Source organism: Bombina bombina, chromosome 4 (assembly GCF_027579735.1).
Source record: "Bombina bombina isolate aBomBom1 chromosome 4, aBomBom1.pri, whole genome shotgun sequence".
Taxonomy (NCBI): domain Eukaryota; kingdom Metazoa; phylum Chordata; class Amphibia; order Anura; family Bombinatoridae; genus Bombina; species Bombina bombina.
This window is the reverse complement of record NC_069502.1, coordinates 607,714,505-607,739,301: the sequence shown is the minus strand read 5'-3', so window position 1 is coordinate 607,739,301 and position 24,797 is coordinate 607,714,505. Positions and strand designations below refer to the sequence as shown.

Genomic DNA, 24,797 nt, shown 5'->3' with positions numbered 1-24,797 from the left:
GTTATTTATAGTATAAAGTAGAGCCGCACTCACTGGACTATGAAAAAACAAAACGTGGCTTATTGTTGTGACGTTTTGGAGGAGATCAAACTGTCCCCTTCACCAGGTGTGATGAAGGGGACAGTTTGATCTCCAAAACGTCACAACAAACCACGTTTTGTTTTTACCAAGTCCAGTGAGTGGGGCTCTACTTTATACTATATATATATATATATATAATTGCAAAGTAAATACAAATCTCTGGTTGTCCTGCTGTTAGTGTATTTATCTCCTGTTGTATGAGCTGTTGTAGGATAACCTCTCTCTTTAAACCTCTGACCCATTTTATTTTTTTTGCTTTCATTTTACCTATAAAAAGATGATTTTAAAGGAGGTGTGGTTTCTACATGATTAAGGCCAATATGACTGAAAGGTTGCACTATGTTTTATACTTCTTGATTTGAACAATAAAATATGTTTTTATTAAAGAGGTGCTCTGGATTTTCTACATTGAAGCTAGACTTTTGATTATGTTCGAACAATGTCAAAGGGAAAGGAAACCCATATTTTTTTCTTTCATGATTCAGATAGAACATACAATTTTAAACAACTTTCAAATGTACTTCTATTATCTAATTTGCTTTATTACTTAGGTATCCTTTGTTGAAGAGCATAACTAAGCAGGCTCAGCACCTGGGTGCTATTTGCTGATTGGTGGCTGCAATACTTTTTTTGTGCTCCACTTTTAATCTAGTCCATGGTCTTCTAGCTAGTTTGAGTAAAAACTGTAGCAATATATCTATTCCTCATTGAATAATTATAAACAGTATTTCCATAAAAACAATAGAATTTTTCTTTAATAGACAGTTCACAGTGTTCTCACAAAGATCACACGTGTAAACATTTACAGGAGATTTTTTTTTTAATTTTAATATAATGAAAACAAAATAGCTATAGGAATAGATGTAGCATTTCTTGTTAACACCTTAGGTGGTCCCAACATGAGCAGTTTTAAGTCTTTTTTTCTTCTTTTGCAATTCTTAAGTTTTTCCATCGCCTCAAAAGCACTTTGTATTTTTCACTTGCAGTCTTTTCTTCTGACACATTCTTTAATATAACTCTCATTACAGTTGTAGTTTCAGTTTCCTTATTTTCCTCAATTATTAAATCCAAAATGTCTCCAATTTTTACCTAATCGAAATAAGAAAAAAAACAAAAACACATAAATCTTTCAATAGAAAATAAAAAACAATGTTTCCACACAATGGTGTTCTAAGCAAACCCACAATAGTTGTGCTGCGCATTTCTTTAAAATAAAATGACCATCTGCTCTAAATGCCTGTGTTCTTTCAAGATGTCACAGACACATTCAATAAAACAGCAATACAATATGCAAATATTTTTCACACCTCGAGCATCATAGTAGTATTTATAATCTAGCAGACACCCATCACAATTACTGGCATACTACCATAAAGTGTTTATGGATTTTTAAGATAGCAGCCCCTGTATGGCGAGAGGACCGTTGTGATTTTGTGTGAAGAGGATGAACCTGTTTTGGGCATTTTTAAGAAGATCTTTATGAATACACAGGAGGTATGGTGAGTGCAGGGCTAAGTAGTTTTGTGGACTTTGTTTGACAGATTGGTTTAGATCACTGGTTTTCAAACCTGTTCTCAAGCCTCCCTAGCAGGCCACATTTTGAGGATATCTTAACTGGAGCACAGGTGAAATAATCAGCTGATTAGTAAACATTGTTATTTTACCTGCTCTCATCCAAGGTAATTCTGAAAATCTGACCTGTTGGGGAGGTCTGAGGACAGGTTTGAAAACCAGTGGTTTAGGTCTATGAACTTGGAAATCTCTAATAACTATCTAGAATATAAGCAATATCTATGATCATACTGCAAATCCACTGGGCCAGCATTTTATGACACACCCACTGGAATGAACTGTGTTGAGTCTAGAAAACTCTACATATTGTTTGGTTAACACCATGACACAGAAGGCCATGGACATCAGTGATTGTTGCGTTGGAGACTGTATTTTTACTCTAGGTTTAATTGATTTGGTAATCTGAATTTTGTCACTTAAATATTATTTACATTTTGAGTGCGTGACCATTCTTTGATGGTGTTACACAGCTGGGCCACGCAACTAGCGCTACTGATTGGGTCAGTTTCTGCTCATAACCAGCAGTGCTCTGCGGCTCCTAAGTGTAATTCAACAATGTGTTTAAACCCTTTGCAAGGTCTATAATGATAAAACTATCTGCTAGATTACGAGTTCTGCGTTAGCTTTAAAAAGCAGCGTTAAGGGGTCCTAACGCTGCTTTTTAACGCCCGCTGGTATTACGAGTATGGCAGGTACAGGTGTACCGCTCACTTTTCTTCCGTGACTTTTGGCTACCGCAAATCCCTTTACGTCAATTGCGTATCCTATCTTTTTAATGGGATTTGCCTAACGCTGGTATTACGAGTCTTGGAAGAAGTGAGCGGTACAGCCTCTACCTCCAAGACACCCACCGCATTTAAAAGTCAGTAGTTAAGAGTTTTATGGGCTAACGCCGGAACATAAAGCTCTTAACTACAGTGCTACAAAGTACACTAACGCCCATAAACTACCTATTAACCCCTAAACCGAGGCCCCCCCACATCGCAAACACTATTATAAAATTATTTAACCCCTAATCTGCCGACCAGACATCGCCGCCACATACATTATATTTATTAACCCCTAATCTGCCCCCCCCCCCCCCCCAACGTGAACCTATGAACCCCTAAGACTTCTGCTGGATGGAGGACCACATCGCCGGGATTGAATGAAGAATTCGGCCCGGCTGGGTGAACACGGCTCAAGGTAGGGTAATCTTCAGGGGGTTAGTGTTAGGTTTTTTTAAGGGGGGATCGGTGGGTTTTAGAGTAGGGGTGTGTGGGTGGTGGGGTCTTGTATTTTTTTTTACAGGTAAAAGAGCCGATTACTTTGGGGCAATGCCCTGCAAAAAGCCCTTTTAAGGGCTGGTAAAAGAGCTGATTACTTTCGTAATTTAGTATAGGGTAGGGAATTTTATTATTTTGGGGCGCTTTTTTATTTTATTAGGGGCCTTAGATTAGGTGTAATTAGATTAAAATTCTTGTAATATTTTTTTATTTTTTGTAATTTAGTGTTTGTTTTTTTGTACTATAGTTTAGTTTATTTAATTGTATTTTATTTTAGATAATTGTAGTTAATTTATTTAATTAATTTATTGATAGTGTAGTGTTAGGTGTATTTGTAACTTAGGTTAGGATTTATTTTACAGGTAATTTTGTAATTATTTTAACTAGGTAGCTATTAACTATTTAATAGCTATTGTACCTAGTTAAAATAAATACAAAGTTGCCTGTAAAATAAATATAAATCCTAAAATAGCTACAATGTAACTATTAGTTATATTGTAGCTATCTTATGGTTTATTTTATAGTTAATTAGTTTTAAATAGGAATAATTTATTTAATTATAGTAATTTTATTTAGATTTATTTAACTTAGGGGGGTGTTAGGTTTAGGGGTTAATAACTTTATTATAGTAGCGGCGACGTTGGGGGCAGCAGATTAGGGGTTAATAATTGTAGGTAGGTGGCGGCGGTTAGGGACGGCAGATTAGGGGTTAATACAATTTATTATAGTGGCGGCGATGTCCGGTCGGCAGATTAGGGGTTAATAAGTGTAGGTAGGTGGCGGCGACATTGGGGGCGGAAGATTAGGGGTTAATAAATATAATATAGGTGTCGGCGATGTTAGGGGCAGCAGATTAGGGGTTCATAGGTATAATGTAGGTGGCGGCGGTGTCCGGAGTGGCAGATTAGGGGTTAATAGTATAATGCAGGTGGCGACGATGTTGGGGGCGGCAGATTAGAGGTTAATAAGTGTAAGGTTAGGGGTGTTTAGACTCGGGTTCATGTTAGGGTGTTAGGTGTAGACTTAGAAAGTGTTTCCCCATAGGAAACAATGGGGCTGCGTTAGGAGCTGAACGCTGCTTTTTTGCAGGTGAAAGGGTTTTTTTTCAGCCAGCTCAGCCCCATTGTATCCTATGGGGAAATCGTGCACGAGCACGTTTTGCCAGCTTACCGCTACCGTAAGCAACGCTGGTATTACAGGTAGAAGTGGAGCTAAATTATGCTCAACGCTCACTTTTCTGAGGCTAACGCAGCCATTCAGAAAACTTGTAATACCAGCGTTGTTTAAAGTATGCGCTGGAGAAAAAAAAAGGCTTGTTAGCCCCGCAAGTTTTTACCGACAAAACTTGTAATCTAGGCGTATATGTTTTAATTAATGAGAGCATGTAATTTGTTTAATAGAATGGCCCTTTAATGTAACGTTTGCAACAGGTAAATCTGTTCAAATGTATAATAGTCAAACTCTGTAGGGGCATTATCCTAACACTTGCAATAACCAATGAATGAACACAGGACTCCAATTTAAATGCGTGCTAATAGAAGCATTTTTCCAGTACAATACAGTTCTGATAATGTTGTATCAGCAATAATATCCTTTCAGGATGTGTTCAAATTTAGGGTTAGGATTAGCTTTGGGTAACAACTGTAGAGTAAACCTTGAATGCTAGAAAAACCATTGCAACCTTCTTTGGTATTCAAGGAGTTAACAATCACCACCTCTTCTATCGGGGGAGGGGCAATAGTTTTATCCACATCATTATCAAAGCAAAAAAAAAAAAAATGCATTCAGTGCACTAACGTTGAGGCATATTGAGCGTGGCTGCTATAATTTTCTAGCCAGTGACATTTGTCAGCAGGTCAGTGTACTGCACAGAAACTTAGGCAGCTGGGTGGCATTATGAATTATCTAGGTGGGATCTGGGATCAGTATAGAACTTTAAAAATGTTACTTAAGCTATCCAAAGCACAAATTAATTGCATAATATAAGATACATTGATTTAATGATAACAAATAGGTCCGGGTGAAAAATGAATTATAGAGAAGCTTTATTCTCTTACATGGTGAGAACACATTTATATTATCATCTTGCAAACGTTTAAACAACCTAAACAAATAGGGAATAGTGTTAACTTTGTTGAAAAGTAATACAGCATCTTACTCAAAGCCCTTACTCATACAGGTTTCAAGCTTATTTTATCATCTGTGTTCAAGGTGTTACTATGCTTGTATATAGCAGTGTTTTCCCAAACCACCATGTAACATAACATTGTAGGTACATAAAATCTATGGACAAACCATTACCCCATACAGTATATATTAAATCAATAGCACAGGGATACAGTATAAACAAACACATACCGCTCTACTTTTCTTCCAAAGCTTTTCCCCATTCAGGCGCAGTAAACTGTTATAAAACGCGTCTTCCACTTTACTGACAAATGGAGAAAAAAGAAAAAGAGCATGAGTGGTTTAAATTCTCACTGTTAGAATAGGCAAAACATTATATTCAACAAGAACCATTAAAGTGAAAGTAAACTATACTGAACCTCTAAGTAGCAAATGAAAGTACAAATCAATTAAGGTGGATATTAATTCATGAATTTCTTTTTGTTATAATAAAACTATAATTTTACCTTTAGATCCGCTAATCTAAACCGCTGTCACTCCGCCTGGCTCTAAAAATTTTTTATTTTTACATGACGAAGATCATCTACATTCTGATAGGTCCCCCAGTGGCATCTGAATTCTAACTTTACGCCCCTAAATTAAAGTGCGCATGCGTGTCTCATTGAATTGAATGACAACAAACAAGCGCGTTCATGAGACAAGCATGCGCATTGCAGGTGGGACCGCTCTTACTATTGAAAATGGAAAATCCGAAAATGAGCGGGTGGGTAGAGCAACATAAATATCAGTATGTTCATACAATACTGAATAAAAAATAAATAAGAAGGTATTTCTTTTTAAAAAGTTAGCAATTACATAGAGGTTTAGGAGATGAATAGATGTAATTAAAGTTTGGTCTGAAAACTTACTTTCACTTTAAAGTCATTTCATGCCAATCCAAATCCAACTGTTCCCCCCAAGTTTTTCTCAGCAGCGCACAGAGACAGAGCTGTTGTAAATCGGTGGTAGCTCCATTCCTCCTGTCACAGCTCTATTTCTGTGAGCGAGTACTGTATATAGAAGGCATTTGGCATTGGTGGCCACAGACAGCTGCTGCAGGGCACTTTATAAAAAGGTACAATTGTACTAAAAACGGCACATTTTACAAATACATACATAGCTATAGTAGATTAGCAATGATTTTAAAGTGCAAACTTGATTTCTCTTTACTAAGTAGCTACATTAAATAATATATAAAAGTAGAGAGAAGTTAAGAAATGTATGAGCTGCATGAGGGTTTGATAGAACTTTAATAATGCATTTTATTTTCTTCACATTCTATTTATAATTTAGCATTTATTACTCACCAAGTAAAAAATTACTTAGCTTTGGTCAAGCCATAGTTTATTTATTTTTTGTACTAAAATGTTACAAACGTATTACTTATATATAGCAGAGATGTTGATACCTCATAACCTGCAATACATAGGGAATACTGTAAGTAATTGATACATTTTATTCAAATGTTGAAATATTACATTCAATAATCAAATATCTAAACCATAGGGACCATATAGTGAACATTGGGTATTAAGTATCAAACCTCAAAAACAGGAAAAGTATTGAGAAATTGGGGGACTGGACCATCTGTTATATACAGTCCTTGTACTTCAATCATGACAGACCTTACTACCATTCCTAACAGTATGGGAATTAAGGAGCTTGACTAACCCAGCACCCAAGCAATTTAAACTATGATATATATGTGGTTAAGACATGTCAAGCCACTTACTGTCTTGATATGTCAAGTCCAGCCGTCAGGATTACATCATACCGAAATGACTGCACAGCTTTTTCAATATCTTTGTAGTCTTTCTGTAGAAGTGTGCCCCCTTCAGGTTCATCTTCATAGTCGCTAAGGTCTTCTGCACTATCCTCTTTCTCTGATTCTTCATCCTCTATAGAACCTTGTTTGCTTTTTTTCTGACTTTTCTTGCTTTTAAGTCTGACGGGACATACTGTGATATTTCCAGATGGAAGTGTCAAAAAAGCACTAGAGTGTGCAGGAAAAAATCTGTGAGGAGGCACTATTAGGTCATTTGGGTAAACTGACAGTCTGCAATGAGTCCAGCATGTATAGTGTCTAATTAAATGTGGTTTCTGGCAGAGTCTAATATGGGCCTGAAGATTTTTAAAGGCACAGATGGACGACCTGAGCCAAGTCATTTCATTGCATTCTGAAACAGACAATAACTTTGTGTGTTAAAATATATGTTAGAGATCTGTAAAATGCATTTTAATACATATACTGATTAATACAGTTTATAAAATCAGCAGGAAAAAGCATTAATTTTATACAAAAAAAAAAAATGTGGCCAAAAATGTATCCTTTATCATTGTTGACTGTAGATCAATAATTACTGCAGTAGGCGATTATCTATAGGATTGTCATTTGATTAAACTAAAGCTGACTAACTCCGTTAAATACTGTTGTGCCAAAAGGTGCTACCCATGTTGATTTGTAAATACACGCCTATCCCATTTCCTTACGCTAAACTCCCTTCTTGACACACTGCAATCTGGATTTCGTCCCCATCACTCCACAGAGACAGCAATTGTTAAGGTTACCAACGACCTACTTACAGCAAAATCAAAAGGCCACTTCTCTCTGCTTATCCTCTTTGATCTGTCCGCATCCTTTGACACTGTTTGCTCCAAAACCTCCAATCCTTCGGCATCTGTGACACAACCCTCTCGTGGCACTCTTCCTACCTGTCAAACCGTACCTTTAGTGTAGCCTTCTCTGGGGCCTCCTCTGCCCCATCACCACTTTCTGTCGGAGTACCGCAAGGCACTGTCCTCTGTCCCCTTCTCTTCTCAATCTACATGTCATCACTAGGTTCCCTAATAAAGTCCCACGGTTTCCAATATCATTTGTAGGCCGACGACACCCAAATCTACTTCTCTGCACCAGACCTATCTCCTTCCTTGCTAACCCGTGTCACTGTCTTTCTCACATCTCTTCCTGGATGTCCTCTCACTACCTCAAGCTAAATCTCTCCAAAACTGAGCTCCTCATTTTCCCCCCTTCTTCCAAAATCTCCACCCCCAATCTCTCTATAACTTTTGACAACTCCATCATTACCCCTACCCCGCATGCCCAATGTCTCGGGTCACATTTGACTCAGATCTTTCTTTCACTCCTCACATTCAGTCCTTGGCTAAAGCCTGCCGCTTCCACCTTAAAAACATCTCTAAAATTAGACACTCCCTTACACAAGACACAACTAAGATTTTAATCCACTCTCTCATTCTTTCCCGCCTCGATTACTGCAACTCTGTCCTCTCTGGTCTCCCCACCTGCCGCCTAGCTCCTTTACAATCCATAATGAATGCCTCTGCCAGACTCATCTTCCTTACATGTTGCTCTTCATCTGCTGCACCTCTCTGCCAATACCTTCACTGGCTTCCTCTTGCCTCTAGGATCAAACACAAAATTCTCACTCTGACATACAAAGCCCTCAACTGCACTGCTCCTCCCTATATCTCAGACCTTGTCTCCAGATACTCTCCCTCCCGTCCCCTTCGCTCTGCTCATGACCTCCTACTCTCCTCCTCTCTTGTTACGTCATCACACTCCCGTTTACAGGACTTCTCCAGACTGGCTCCCATCTTGTGGAACTCTCTGCCTCGCTCCACAAGACTCTCCCCTAGTTTTGAAAGCTTCAAGAGCTCCCTAAAGACTCTACTGTTCAGGGATGCATACAACCTACGCTAACCTTACTTTATACCAGTTCCTCTCCTCCATTGCTATCCCCTGAACCCCCTTAGCATGTAAGCCTAAGAGTCCAGCTGTTTGTAGATCACCTTCTTAAGAGCGGACTACAACAGTGCAACTCTTGGCAGGGCCCTCTACCCATTTGATCCCTATAATTGTTTTGTTGTACTCCGCATTTGTTTATAGTGCTGCGGAATCTGTTGGCGCTCTACAAATAACCGATAATAATAATAATATAGTGAATAGTACCCAAAGGGTTAACACAAGTTTATGGGGAGTTTGCATGCCTGCCTTTGAAATAAAAAACAGTATCTACTTTATTTTACCTCAGGGGTCTTTTATGGTGGAATGGGATATAGGATACAGCACCTAACTAAAATTCACATTGACTAGGTAATGAAAACCCAGCATGAACGCCATCACATTTCTATTCTACTCATGGTTTTGTACAAAGTTCTGATCAGCCGTGAGTGAGCCCCATCAAAATTGTGGCCAGATCTATACTGTGCTTGCCCTTCTCTGAGCATTGCATTGGGACTTTGCAGCCATAGTGATACAATAGGGCAGGGTTCTTCAAAAAACATGGGTCGGGGCCCATTACTGGTGCTGTATAAGAATGTGTGTGTGTGCGCTGTACGAGAGTATGGTGTATGTGTTGCATGAGAGTGTGTGGGGTATGAGAGTGTGTGGTGTATGAGAGACTGTGGAATTGATGATGCAAACATCGCCTGTTCAAAGCTACTTTTTCTCGCTGACTCTCGCAGGGCTGTCCCGGTGGAATGATCGTAAAAAAGGGGCAGGCCCTGAGAGTGGCGAGACGGCTCCTATTAAAAGTAATGGAGCTCGCTGGATAGGGACACTTCGTTCCTTAGAGCGAAGTTATCAGGGAGCAGGGGGAGCACTTTAGAATTAAAATCCTGCAGCCAATATAACTCACATTATGCTGCTTTCTGCATAGAGCATCCTACATTCGCCTATATTTTCGTATATATGTGGTTTTCTATTAGGATTATAAGTATATTGAGTGTTTTGAGAAAATCTTGCTACCTTTTAGTTGGCGAGAAAAAACTGAGATCTGCAGTGCGAAAATCTTTATAGAATTACGCTGGGATTAGAGAGACAATTTCATATATTCCCATGTTCAGCCCATTTTAAGAAAAAACAACAATTACGCTTTGCATTTTGTATAAGTACAAATTTCTGTGTGATTTTTGCACACCCAGTGCACTAAAATTAGGATTTACGCTGTGCATATTTAATTAGATTTATTCCTGTGTAAATTACACACAAATTTGACGTTTTTTGTTAAAATACGATTTTTGGTGAAGAATTTTGTTATGATTTTTGATGCACCTTAACAATACAATTTTCCCTACTAATTTTTGTGTGATTGGGTCAAATATTTGTTTTGTATGATGTTTAAAATACAAATTTTGTTGTGCATTTTTCATATGGTAATGCAGTATACGCCCCATAGCGAGACACCCTGTTTTCAGGGTAAAAAGTGGCTTTAGATCATTCCACCAGGGAAATAGAACTGGTGAGCATTCTTTAATAATCTCGCCAGCCCAGAGAGCTTTTAATCATCAAGCCATGTGTGTTGTATGAGAGACTGTGGCTGCATTCGGGCAGCGCTCCAAGCGAACTGGGACTCGCTTGGAGCGTTTTTCTCACACTTGCAAGTGAGATGCCTGGCGTTTTTTGAGCGCGCTGACGCAAGTCCCAGCGCTTCCAGTGTGCTGGAAAAGCTGGGACTTTTCAGAGCAAGCTCAGACGCTTGGCAACATGGCAGCCTCCACACACGTGTTGCTGTGGAGGCTGCCATGTTTTTATAAGCAGCAGAGGAGGGACAGGTGAGGTGGATAAATCTGACAGCAGCATTTAGTACAGGGCAAAGTGGTTTAGTAACCCATCTCCACTTTGCCCTGTACTAAATGCTGCTGTCAGGCTTATCCGGTGTTATTCTGAGAACTGTTTCCCCAGTGTCTCTGGTTTCCCCTGCCTCTCGGCAAGCATCGGAACTCTGACCCACCTCCATTCAGTTGCTCTCAGCCCCTGTAGTATTATTAGCTGAATGGGGCAGGATAAGCTACAGGGGCTGAGCTGAGAGCAGCTGAATGGAGGTGGGTCAGAGTTCCGATGTTTGCCGAGAGGCAGGGGAAACCATTCTCGGACAACGGTGTTGTATAAACATCTTAAAAAAAAATAAAAAAAATCCTCCACTACATATACAAATTAAAAAAGACACAATTTGTACAGTCAGCTACAAGGGAGCTTAGTAAAAACGTTTGCATGCGCAAAGTACATTATTGTGCAGCAGATCCCTTTGCGCATGAGATCGTTTTCTCTAAGCTCCCTTGCTTGTGACGTCACCCAGCGCCACATCATCGCTGGAGGTAAAGCGCCCCCACTAGCTCCTGAGCGCTGCCCGAACGCGGCCATTGTTGCATGAGAGTGTGTGTTATCACCTTTTACAACACTTTCAAGTTTGTCTACAATCAGGAATAAAGTATGCACACATTTCAGCCACTTTGCCAAAAATTGCAGCCATCTTGTATATTACTTCTGAATTTTTGACACCAAGCATAAAAATAGCTTTCAAGCACAGTATTCAGCACCGTTTATTTTTACAGAAAATTAAAAAGGTATGACATTAAAAATGAGCCAATTGTATTATGTCCTACAGCTTTTAAACCACGGTGCGTGAATATATTTCGCCAGTGTCACGATAATGATTATGTTTATAACACATTCTATAGAAGTACCAAGTACCCCATTTTCTTAAAAAAACAAAACCTTCTGGAAATCGGTTGGTTTCTCAGACGCACAGCTAACGTTCCAGTGCAACAAGGTATCATGACTGCTGCAGTACGTAAGAAGGTCATCCCCAAAATAATCTCCTGATCTCCTCCCCTGTACTACAGGAAGAACTGGCAATGCATAAACATATAACGCAGAGAACTTCATATAATTTATAAAATGCAGTGACAAAGACTGGAGTTATAAACTAGTAATACAAAAGCACACGTGTGTGTGGTTCCTATAGGTCTATTATGACACAAAACTGAATACAATCATACTGTATAGTCATGACATTAACCTATTCTACAACACGACTGTACTCACTGCAACGTGAGTGTATCATGCAGTACAGTTGTTGCCTCACCTCACATAAAGCAGATATTGAGTCAGGGTATTGGTAAGACACACTACGGACTCAGCTATGACCTCACAGCAGCAGCACTGTCCCTCTGCCTTTCCTCTTCCGCTTGTGCGCTGCCAAACATCTCATATGAAACTAATGTACGCCCCCTGCTGGGCCAATTTATTTATTCATGACATGCATCGGAGCACCCTTATACATTGCTGTTGTTGCTCAGGTTCCTGTTGCAAATCTCTCGTGCTGCCAAGGAATTAAACATCAGGGACGCACAAGTTTGAACCTAGAATTAATAATCTCATATAAATAATATTAACAATAACACTTTTATAATATGTATTGCGATAAAGATAGAGTAAATAAAAAACAATAGTTCTTTTAAAATATTTTTTTTTATGTACTGCTGCTGCTGCTATGGTTACCCTATTGGCAACTTTTGTCATGGTCCTCCATCTTCTCTGTTGCACCTACACATTTTGAGGTCCACTGTGTTTCTCACCTTACCTTTACCACTTACCTTCAGCTTCAACCCTTCCCTAGTCAAAAAGCATGATCTTCCTGGAGTCATTCTGAAGTAATCAATGACTCCAGACTAGTCCTCAGTAGCTATCCCACTGGCCAAAATATTTAAATGAGGCTTTAGAGTCATTCACTGGCTGTTCATGCCCGTGAAGTAAGCAGTAAGGTAATCTACTAATCATCTAATCATCCTGAAGTCATCACCCAGAATTTTCTTTTTACCTTAGCTGATGACCTTACAAGCCTGATGATGCCTGATGATGTGCAAATGACTTCTAAAGTAGTTTGATGATCATTAAATGACTCCAGGATGGTCTCTAAAGTAATCATGTTTGTCTTGGGTTGTATTGTCAGGCTTACTTTGTCCTACCTTAGTGCCTGGATTCACTTTAAGACAATTCACTTTCTACAATAAATCCAGACTGAATTCATTCTAAATGTGAATCAATAAAGTGATTGAATTCACACTGTTATCTACATTTTCACATGTTCTCCTCCCTGGCTATTTCTGCAAAATTAAGTTTTTTGTGTTTAAAACTCTTAAAATCACTGAAAGTAATGTTTACGTACAATGAGGACAGACCACTAAAAACTAATTAAGAACTTGAAAAAAGAAAAAAAAGACCAGAGAGGAGCTTTTTTTTTTTAGCTTGTGGAACCATGTGTTGCTCCCAGCTTTGGGAGAAGCATGTTTTGCTGCAGAGGAGCAGGATATGGGCTCTTATTTCGGTCCATGCAAAAAACAGTGAATGAATACTATTTTTATTTTTGGCTTAATTTTCTAAGCCATTACAGTCCATTTGAATAGACATCAAATTTATTTCAAAACCCACCAAAGTTATGTAGAAAATATTTCTTTAACTTTACTATTAACATTTGCGCATGTTAAGAGCATTACTGTAAGACTGGCAGACCACTACACTTAAATTATTGATTCTGTTTTGTACCCTACACTGTTAGATGAATTTTGATTTTGCTGCTCCAAAGTTTCTCCAAACAAACTCAAAAGATAAAAACAGTATGACTGGGGCATGATGGAGAGAGGGTGTCAGTGAGATGGGGAGTGAGAGAGAGGAAGAATGAAAGAGAGAGACAAAGAGAGTGGCAAAGGTCCATATGATCTAAAGGTCTCTGCTTTGTGACTATTGCAAGGTCCTTCAAGGCTTCAAACAATTTTAGCTTGAGAGCTGTTTATATAGATATGAAGGGTTTTCGGTGGGAAGAAGAGACATATATTACAATATAATACTAAAAAAGAAGCCCCCAGTGATTTTGTGTGATTTCACTTCATGCCAGAGAGTTTTTGATCATTGGGCCCAAAGTGAGAGACTGGAAGGGTTATAGAAAGAAGGACTGAGGAAGTGACAAAGGAAGGTCAGATAGAATGCAGAAGGAAACACAGTCACCAAGAGAAAGTTATAGAGTGGGAGACTTAGAGAGTCATAAATGGAGTGAAAAAGGAGGGAATTTGAGGCTATGGGAAAAAATAAAGGAGTGTGAGGGATGGGATTGTGAGCAGTTTGAGAAATTAAGAGGAGACAATGCCGTAATAGATCAGTAGAGGGGTGGGAATGAAGCCTATACAGAGGATGAATACAAATACATGACACCCCTTAAATTTATAGAAAATAATATATACCAAAAAGTTACCAAATATACAGTAGATGCAGGAACCAGTACCTACTCAGGACCAGGACCTACTCAAAAGAGGACCCTGGTGCAAAGGTAACTCAGTAGTAATAGTAGCAATAGTAATAACGTACATGCTGCTCTGTATAATAATTTTGAGGATAGATAGATTAGATAGATAGAAGGACCTGCAAGTTGCATTAATAAAAGGCTCCCCTGCATTAAGATTATACACGTTCTGCAAACGCCTTTGTATAGTCTGTCTGCTATGGGCCCCCAGCAGCACCTGGGCCCTGGTGCAACTGGCAGGAACAGATGAAGCTCCATAATCACAAGTCTTTTTGACAGTTTAGATTGGTTTAAATGAGTGTGAAGAAATGCACAAAATGTTTATATTAGGGATGGCCAAAAGGCAGCTCATGGGCCACATACGCTGCTCTGCACTCGTTTTTGTAGTCCCATGGAAAAAATGTAGAATGTAGGCGATAGATTTTGTAGGCCAGGAAAATTAAGAACTGCCAATGTGTGCTTTGGGGGCATCCGGTGGGATTGATACCTTGCAACTTTACCTAAATTTGGCCATGAGTCACTGGATATTTTTAGGAAACATTATTATTTGGGTTTTCAGTAGCCATATGTTTATATGTGGCCCTCAAGACTGAAATATTGATCTGTAGCCTCCATGTGTTATGAAGTTGCCCATCGCTATTTTAATATCAAAGTAGTTATCATAGAGCTTCCAAGCATTATGAATACAGAGGATGTCTTATCCATCAGGCAACCTAGAGGGTAAAACATAAAAGAAAAAAATAAATAAATATGCAAGACTGATTTCTGTGTAACTCTTTATTTGCCCAGATAAAAGATACATTTTGTAGAAACTACATATTCTATCCAAATTGTCTCTTTTTATTGAACCAACAGCTGTTACTTAGTTCCTGAGTGCTGAGTGCTACTCTACAATTTTATAAAGTTACGTGATAAAATTACATATACTGCAAATCTACATTAATTGTACTTATTATGCTAACGTTATGGCACAATATATATATATATATATATATATATATATACAACACACAGAGAAAGTCCAGCACTCAATTAAGATGAGAGCTTGCATACAAATGCAAGCTCTCAATCAAACAAACTGCCTGCATTTGTATGGCTGTATAAGGGACCCAGGTTTTGTTAGAGACCTTGATGTGGTACCTGGGCTTGTCCCATTTGGCCAGATGCAGTAACTAACTCTTCCAGTTTTGCTTTTAATCTTAGCTGAGAGCTTGCAAGCGAGTGCTGGACTTTCTCTGTGTGTTATATTTATTTATTTTGTAATTTTCCCTATGCACTTGTCTGGGGTTAACTGCGTGGGACGCTGGAGACAGCACAGCTTCCTGAGAGTGCTATTGAGCACCTAGGGCTGAGCATGTTGCAGGGTCATGGGATGTGTACCCAGTCCAGTCTGAGAGTGCAGTCCCCTTTCGTGTTTTGTATATGTCTAGGGTGATTACATTAGCCTGTGTACCCTTCACTTGTCCCCAGTTTGTTTGATTAAGAGCTTGCATTTGTATGGCTGTATTAGGGACCCAGGATTTGGAAGAGACCTTGACGTGGTACCTGGGCTTGTCCCATTTGGCCAAATGCGGTAACTAACTCTTCCAGTTTTGCTTTTAATCTTAGCCCAGAGCTTGCAAGCGAGTGCTGGACTTTCTCTGTGTGTTGTAATAATTTATTTTGTCATTTTCCCTATGGGCCTTGCACACAGACTTATCTGGGGTTAACTGCCTGTGACTCTGGAGAAAGCACAGCTTCCTGAGAGTGCACCCAGGACTGAGCATATTGCAGGGTCATAGGATGTGCCCCCAGTCTAGTCTGAGAGTGCAGTCCCCTTCCATGTTTTATATATATATATATAGAGTGTATATATATATATATATATATATATATATTATCTTTCACAATAAATCGCACACTCTGGATTGAAGTTCACCTCTTTTTCAGACAACGTCTGTCTGAGGAAGGGGTAAACGCCCTGAAACTTCACAGAATAAACCTGTTTCCTGTGCTTAAAGTGATGGTAAAGTCAGCGTATCAACTATGCTGCATTCGATTAATCTGTTAAATATAATAGTACTTTTATTTATCAGTGTCTATGTAATGTGTATAATTATGAGTGAATACCTTAACAAGTGTGCAAAAAAACAATAGCGTTACAAACTGCCACTACAGTGCTGGGATTTGAACGGTAACTGTGGGAAGGGATATACTGAACTGATACAGCAGTTTTCTGTACCGTGAGGGACATAAAACCCAACATTTTTCTTTCATGACTTAGATAGAGCAAATATTTGTAAATAACTTTCCAATTTACTTATATTGTCACATTTTCTATGTTTTCTTGTTATCCTTTGTTGAAAAGCAAGAATGTAAGATCAGGAGTGTGCACTTGTCTGCAGCACTATATGGCAACATGTTTGCTACAATACATACATTAGCAAGAGAACGATATGGCAGCACTATTTCCTGTCATGTAGTGCTTCAGACATGTGCACGCTACCTACCTAGGCATCTCTTCAACAAAGAATAACATTAGAACAAAGCTAATTTGATAATAGAAGTAAATTGGAAACATTTTTTTTTTTAAATTGTATTCTCTATCTGAATAATGAAAAAAAAAATTGGGTTTCATATCCCTATAAGTGCATAGATATTTACAATTTGTTTTTTGGTAACAAAATATCCTTGAATCTGAGTCTCCCTTTCCTTATTTTAAGGTGTATGTAAATTATAATTGGTTATTAATTAGATTCTAAAACAATTCAACCAAACACCCTCTTTTTGGTTTTACATGTTTGGTTGATACATATTTCCCTTTTTGAGGAAATGTAAGTGACTGTCTATTTAGTTTAATTTGAAGTGGACTACATGTCAGTGGTGCTGAACATTAATTGACTAAAAATTAGGGCTCCACATAATTATTAGAATACACATTCAGAATGGGTACTTTTCCTTTGCAGACTTACATTCCCTCAACACCTTTTGCTTCACTGCTTGAAACGCCTTGCCGATATACGTGTATAGCAACAAATATTCTGGGTGGCAGTGATGTGCGGTGAGGTCAGTGGCTGGTGAGGCACTGGCTTATATGGGAGCTTGATAAACACACATATGAACCCGATAGATTTTCTATTGTTAGATGCTTAAAAGTCTGCAGAAACACAATCAAAAACATTCAAAGGCGCGTACACACACACTCACAGACACACAGAAATACTCACACTCATAGAAAGACTCAGATACACAGACTAATAAACAAAAATTAAAAAAAGCTATACTGTATATATAGATGCCCAATAATATGTGCTCACTGGATTTATAGCAAAAAAAATAAAAAAAATTGTTTTGTTTTTTCTACAAATCCAGGAAGTGCCAATCATGCATCTATACTATGCTTTATAGTTTATCTATACTGCCTTTATAGTCTGTTGTGAGTACTGGATCCATTTGGAGTATGTTATCACATGCTTATAATGCTGTTGCTAAACTTCTTTAAAACATATTTTAACCATTAAGCAACACTGCAAAAATATTGGTCAGCACCCATAGGCAACACACTGCTCTCTATGGTTCACAACACACAGCTGTCTAGGAAATCTGGGGAGAAGAAAAATATGGTTATTTTTAAACTTCAGTGGAAAGTCTGATTCTGGCTAAGAAATGTGATGTTTCATTATAAGTTATTTTGATTTCAGTTAAATGGATTTTTAAAGAGTAGAATTTATTTCTTGTGGAACACTGCTTTGTGAGTAAAATAATAACTTTATTAGAATAAACTGGGAGCCTTCTTTCTCTGGCAAAAATCCTTGGAGTTATATTAAATGGATGCTCCTCTCTTAAACAAAACTACTTTGTGTTTTCCTGCTGTGGAGTCATGTCCCTGATCACAAGCACAGATGAGGCAGTCATTCAGTGAACTATAAACCTTCAGAAATCAGTTTTGCACGACCCTGCATTTCCTTTTATTCCCAGTATTCATTTAAAAGGTATTGCTGAAACATGTTTATATTTTTTAACGTGAAAGGAAAATTCTGTACATTTGTATGCTTAAAGGGACATTGTACACTAGATTTTGCATAAATGTTTTGTAGATGATACATTTATATAGCTTATTTCTGGGAGTGTTTTTTTTAACAATCTATATTTTTTCTTGTTTTTTTAATAACATTGGACTGGTTTTCATATGCAGGGGAGGGGGGGGGGGGAGTGTCTGCTCTTCCTGCTTTCCCAGCCCATTTCACTGGGTGTCCCAGCCTAACCTCATCAGAGGTTAGTGCTAACATGGGAGCTTCTAAGTAAGTTTTTAAAAGGTTGTATATTGGATTTTTAGATCAGTATCTGTGCATATTCTTCTTTAAAGTAGTGTCTATTACATGCAGTTATTTGAAAATTGGTGTACACTGTCCCTTTAATATAATTTTTTTTTTTTAAACCTAGGCCTTTAGCTAATTTATTGTCTTCTCTATTAACATATTAACAATGGATATAATTTACTGTTTTACTAATAATAAATAAACATGATATGATTAAAAAAGCATTGCTCCTACACAATGAGTTAAAATAGTAAATGAATAGTAAATCATGTCCATAAAGTAATTGTTAAAATACTATTAGCTACATAATAGAGGCACATAGCTATTTAAGATAAAATGTCAGTACACTCTGATTCCCTACCACATTTTTCTTTCACTCAGAAATCAAAAGTATAAATAAATATTTTGTTCAGTATAATTATATAACATTGTTTATAAAGGCTTTTTAACAAAAATGTTCTAAATAACAAGTACACTCTGAACATAAGGGGTTAAATACTTGTAAAATAAATACTTTACCAATGCTGTCCCTCCTTAGCACCTTCACATGAGAGCTATCACAGCAGCAGTGAGAGCTAAGAGCAGCACATCACTGTAATGCACTAGACAATCTGCATAGTGGGGGGAGGAAGTGAAAGGCTGACAGCTCTGCTCTCTTAAAGCCACAGCTGCTGTTTGCTGCTTGCATAAGTTTGTAAAAAAAAGTACAGCCAGGCAGCCAGCCGCCAAAATAGAGCAAGGACTGCTGCTACCCTACATTGCACACTCCAGCAGCACTCTACAGTGGGAACTGTATAAGGGGAACTCAGTCCACACAGGACACGCAATGCAGAGCAGAGAGAGGCACTAAGATAATTACCTCTCCTGCTGCTGAGGCTGCAGACATTCTGCTCAAAACAAAAATTGCTGTGTACAATTTTAAGGGAAAAGGCAGTTGCAGCACTATATTACTGCCTCCCAGATTTCCCTCTATTGTTAGTTTACGCCCACAGCACAGATTGTCAGTTCTTCTCTTACACTAACACTGTCATGTCCTCTGCCAAGAGGCAGATATGAGAGCTGCCTCACTTGGGGTTTTTTTCCTGATGAAATGTGACCTGACAGACAATGGGCAGGCACTCCATATAGCACCTTCTAAGGTGCTATAAGTAAGCTCCATCTATTTGCAGCTAAGGTCAGAAAATTATGTACATTTTTATTTTTTATTTTTATTTTAACATTATTTGTTTTCATGACAGGTGAGGCTCTGTCTCTCCTGAATCTCCTGACTGTACATCCCTGCTGGCTATATGTCTTCACTCCCATACTGCATCCTTCGGAGTTAATTGGTGCAGTTGCACCTAAATGGTTCTCACAAAACCTAGATATATAGTTGACTGTGCCCAAAAACTCCTTTAACATGCTTGGATCTGAGCAATTTTGTAATGGCTTTTACTTTGCTTAAGACTACCTGAACACCCGTGGCTGAAATAAGTGACCAATATACGGCACTTCTGTTTTATTTAGCTGGAATTTATCTGGATTTAGTTTGATGTACCTTTCTCTACAGCAACCATGATCTTGAATTGCTTCCACCTGTGTATCTCCTCCTACAATCATAATAAAATCTGCAATTATCCTGACACCTGCCATCCTTTTTAATGCATGATTTATTTTATGCTAAATCACTTCTGGAGTAGGACTGTGTCACCCCTGAATAAAAATGAAATGGGGCCCAGTAGCATAGGATAATGCACGCACAACCACTAGACAGCTGTAATGGTTTATTCAGGCTATTGACTTAATAAAAATTTGTAGATCACAACTGCAGATAAATAAAATAGTAAGTAATATTCCTTAGATGATTTTGTGTATATGTAGAATAGGTGCTACATATATCCTTACATGAAGTATGAAGGGGATTCCCCACATAGGTACAGGTATTTACTTCATCAGCTACTATGCAGTGTGAGATTTCCCTTTTGAATCAAGCTGACTTCAGTCTTAGATATGTAGCTACCATGTAACATTTAAGCATGTTGCTACGAAGCAGTAAATTGAAATTGGAGCTTGTTGCTACTATGTAGCGGTTCATGGTTGCAGGCTTGTCATAGGCAAACCAGTAAAGGACGATAAGGTTGTGACTATGGCTTGAGAAGTAGAGAGCAGGGCTGCAGCTAATACCCACTAGGGACTGACTCTTGTTACTATTAAGAGCTGAGGATTTAATCTCAGTGATCTCTGTTGCCGGTCTTGCCAATCCGTAGGCGGAACGTGTCGGATCCTGATGTCACAGAGGTCGGTTAACTTAGTTGTTTCCTGGCGTCGCCACTGGGTAGTTCTTATGCAGGTATGGAGCTGATTGGAGATTGAGTTTGAGATGAGTTTTTAGAGGAACAGAGTTATAATACAACTGATGAGTAAGGCTCTACGTTGTGTCAGCTCAGGCCGAATACTGTCAGTCAGGATTTTGAGCAATTATTTGTAGGCAAATCTGTACAGGAGTCCCAGTTTAGAGATGAAGTGAAACCGATGCAGGTAGGAGGTGATATTCCAGTTTAAAGGTAGAAGCAAAGCTTTACATCAGAGGTTAGTTATGAAACACACAACTTGACAAATTACTAAGCACTGAGTAGAATGGGGCAGGCAATTTATTATAAAGAGATAAGTTAAGAGGAGATCATGACAACAGCCCAGGAAGCTGATATGAAATAAACAGGACCTCCTGTACTATATAGGAGAATGCGTAGTTTGGTAATTAGCAGAAACAGCATTAAAACCCAGTGGTATCAACCAAAAGGGGTAGGCATAGTGGACAAATTGCTGGTCTTTTCCTGTTCAGAGGCTTAGGGTCCATGCACATCCTTAACTTTCCTTGTGTTTATTTCCACTACCACCATACTACTTATCCAGTCTGTGCTTCCCTCTACAGGTGTAATAATATCCTATTTTTCTAAACTGGAAAGTTCCTGTCTAGGGAGTTTGACCACATAAGTACCTTTCTTTTTGGTAGTCTAACAGGCTGTACGAGAGCATTAATTTTCTGTTAGACAGCCCACTCCTTTAAATATATATGGATATTCTTTATTGATGTTTGGTCAGCCCCACACAATGGTGTCTGTGCACTCACAGTCTTGTTCCACATTTAGGATATTCTGGTGCTGCACCAAGATCATATTCATGTCTTGCATTGCACTACTTCCCAATAGAGGGTGACACACCTCTGTGTCAATGACCACAAATTCATTGCAATGGTTACTGAAATGATTGAATTTACCACATTCTTTACATTGCTGTCCAAATAGCAGACATTTCTCTTTTATTATCTTGTGATGCTTCCTGCACTGTATTGTCTATTCTGGGGTCACTGGCATTCTACTGCAAACCTTTCGGAGGATATGCCTTGTTTCCATCACATGGACTGGCACTGCACTACTCTCTATAATCTTTACCTATGTCTTAGATAGCTCAGCAGCTCTACCTATCTAGAATTTTTTTTCCAGTGTTACATCTACTTCTCTCAGTAAACGCTCTTTTAGGTTAGAGTCTCTTGTGAGGGTAAAAAGAAAGGATTATGGGCGCTAAAAAGCTAAGGTAATTATCTATTATGTATCTAAACAGCAGATGTACTGGATATATTGGACCCAAAAAAAAAGAGTATATGTCTCTTTAATTTAAGGGATGATATATAAATAAGAGGTTAAAATTGCTTAGTTGATATATATATAAAAAAAAGTATGTGAATCACTATATCTCAACAGCGATTAATATCTTATGATCTTAAGATTCTTATTTATTGTGTGGATATTGTTGTATGGAGATCAATAAATATCGATATGCGGTATGTAAGGTAAGATCTATACAGATACATTTTATTATAAAAAACAATTGCGCTATGCAATATTCAAAATAAATGACAATAAAAGATTCTCATGACGTATAGGACGTCTCCCTATATAATATGTAGATATCGTTGATAAAAACAGTCTTAGTCAAAAGGTACCTTACAATCATTTAAAAAAATTGTCCGTATTATGACAACTCACTGTGGTATTTGGTGTCTCTCTTATACTCCTTTTATGTGCAAATGCAATTGTCCGTTTTGTGGCAGAGTTTGTTTTATAGTGCTCTGTTGCTGTATATGTGCAGGATTCAGCCTCTTTTTAGTCTTGTGGTTGCTGGTACGTGATAGGCTGTCAGGTGTTGTTGTTTGTGATACGTCACTCTGAGTTTACCGGTTACTTTGTTTCCAGTGTAGCAAAGTAGATTATTATTGTGGTTTCAATTATCCCTCCTCTATAGTGGCGATGAGAGTATATACGTGTTGTACACGTTATGAAGGTCTCATAAAGTAAAGTTACCTGTCTCCATTGTTCTTCTGTCTCACTTACTAACAAGTAGAAATGCTTCTCAGCAAGTTAGTCCATTTGCAAAAGTGTGCAAAGATGTGCAAATAGGTGCAAGTATGTCAGAGGAAGTTCCCTCTTTTGGGGAGTATTTTCTACACGTTTCACCCGTAATGGGCTTTATCAAGATACTCTAAGGGGCCGATTTATCAAGCTCTGTATGGAGCTTGATGCCCTTGTTTCCGCGCGAGCCTTCAGGCTTGCCAGAAACAGAAGTTATGAAGCAGCGGTCTAAAGACTGCTCTAAGACCGCAGACAGAAATCGACCCGATCGAATACAATCGGGTTGATTGACACCCCCTGCTAGCGGCCGCAAATCTGCAGGGGCCGGTATTGCACCAGCAGTTCACAAGAACTGCTGGTGCAATGATAAATGCAGACAGCGTATGCTGTTGGCATTTATTTATGTGCAGTGGACATGATAAGCTACATTGTATCATGTCCGCTCACTCTATGATAAATCTACCCCCAAGTGTTGTTTCATGTTCCTTTATAAGTTGTAGTTGTCTCTTATTGGCCCAAACATTCCTGGACCTTGATTGGGCTAGATTTCTGTAGGAATGATAGAAAACTACAGTTCACTGAAAACACCCTGAGAAGACACCTCTCTTGTACCACATACAATCCTACCCCCTATTAATAAATCTGATATTTCCAAAGTAGCAAGTGGCTACCAGTGTACACAGCCCTGGGGCATATGCATCTCTTCCTTCTTCTTCCCTCTGACTTCTTTAAAAAATATATATCTTTCCCCAGTCTCCTTCTGCTCTTGTTCACAATAATAATCATATAATTGTATTACTTGTGCTAGTGAGGGAGCTGCTACTCTTGGGACCTTTTACCTCTCTACCTATTCCCCCCGAGTAAGTACAGGAACAGTTTTACCTTCATCTCCTCTGGTTTGCCAGCACTGGTAAAGTCTGTGTATAGGATTATTTATTTGCTGCACATTCATACCTCTTTTCATTGGCTCAGCTGATGTGTTCAGCTAGCTCCCAGTAGTGCATTGCTGCTCCTTCAACAAAGGATACCAAGAGAATAAAGCAAATTTGAAAATAGATGCACATTGAAAAGTTGTTTAAATTGTATGATCTTTGAGTTTCATGTCCCTTGAAAAAAGGAAAAAAGTAATATAGTGCTGACTATATTTACAAAGAACCCTAAATATAGCGTGCCATATTGACATACCTGTAATTTCCTAGATTTCTACACAGTATTCGTTTCTGAATGAATTTCTGGGGGGGGGGGAGAAAAGGTTTTAAAACATCTTGCCTATGCACCATGCATTAGAATGCTTCTTGTCACATTTTAACCTTTCTGCCAAGCAGGTCAGCCATCAAACCAAGTAATCTCCCTCCCTTCCCTTCTCATTGATAAGAGAGGTAGCACAACATTCATAGAATAAACATCACCAGTAAGTAGCAGCTAACCCAGCTAAGGGCAGTAAAGTCAAAATTAAGCTTAAATCGATTAGATAGAGCATGACATTTTAAATATCTTCCCAATTTACTTCTATTATGAATTTTGCTTAGTTCTCTTGGTATTCTTTGTTAAAGAGTAAACCTAGGTAAGCTCAGGAGCGTGCACGTGTCTTTAGCCATCTGGCAGCAGTGTTTGCAACAATGTTTATAACAATAAAAGTGTATCACTATATAAATAATGTGCAATCGTAACCTTACACAAATACCAAACAAACAAGAAAATTGAGAGATGCACCACTGAGGCAGAACAAAAGCTAGAAAAACGTCCATGCTTGTCCACAAGGCCAGTGCCACTCAGTGTGCTGTCTCTTTTTGCACACTATGCCTTTTCACAGAGAAAAAATATCCTGGGCAGGATCAGACTGATATGCTACAGGATATTTTTTTCTCTGTGAAAAGGCATAGGGGGATATTTATTAAGCTGTCAACCGCAAATACACTGGAATTCCGCAGC

The 24,797-nt window shown here is 38.5% G+C and overlaps 1 protein-coding gene across 1 annotated transcript; it reads right to left on the bottom strand.

Annotated features, from left to right (window-relative positions):
• Positions 1-808: 808 nt before the first annotated feature.
• Positions 809-12,066, bottom strand: MTRES1 (mitochondrial transcription rescue factor 1). The gene is made up of 4 exons (XM_053710594.1): positions 11,969-12,066; positions 6,817-7,261; positions 5,277-5,349; positions 809-1,170 (listed from the first exon to the last, which is right to left on the bottom strand). The coding sequence occupies exons 2-4, from the start codon at positions 7,248-7,250 to the stop codon at positions 991-993; spliced, it is 687 nt and encodes a 228-aa protein (XP_053566569.1). The 5' UTR covers positions 7,251-7,261; positions 11,969-12,066; the 3' UTR covers positions 809-990.
• Positions 12,067-24,797: the final 12,731 nt, after the last annotated feature.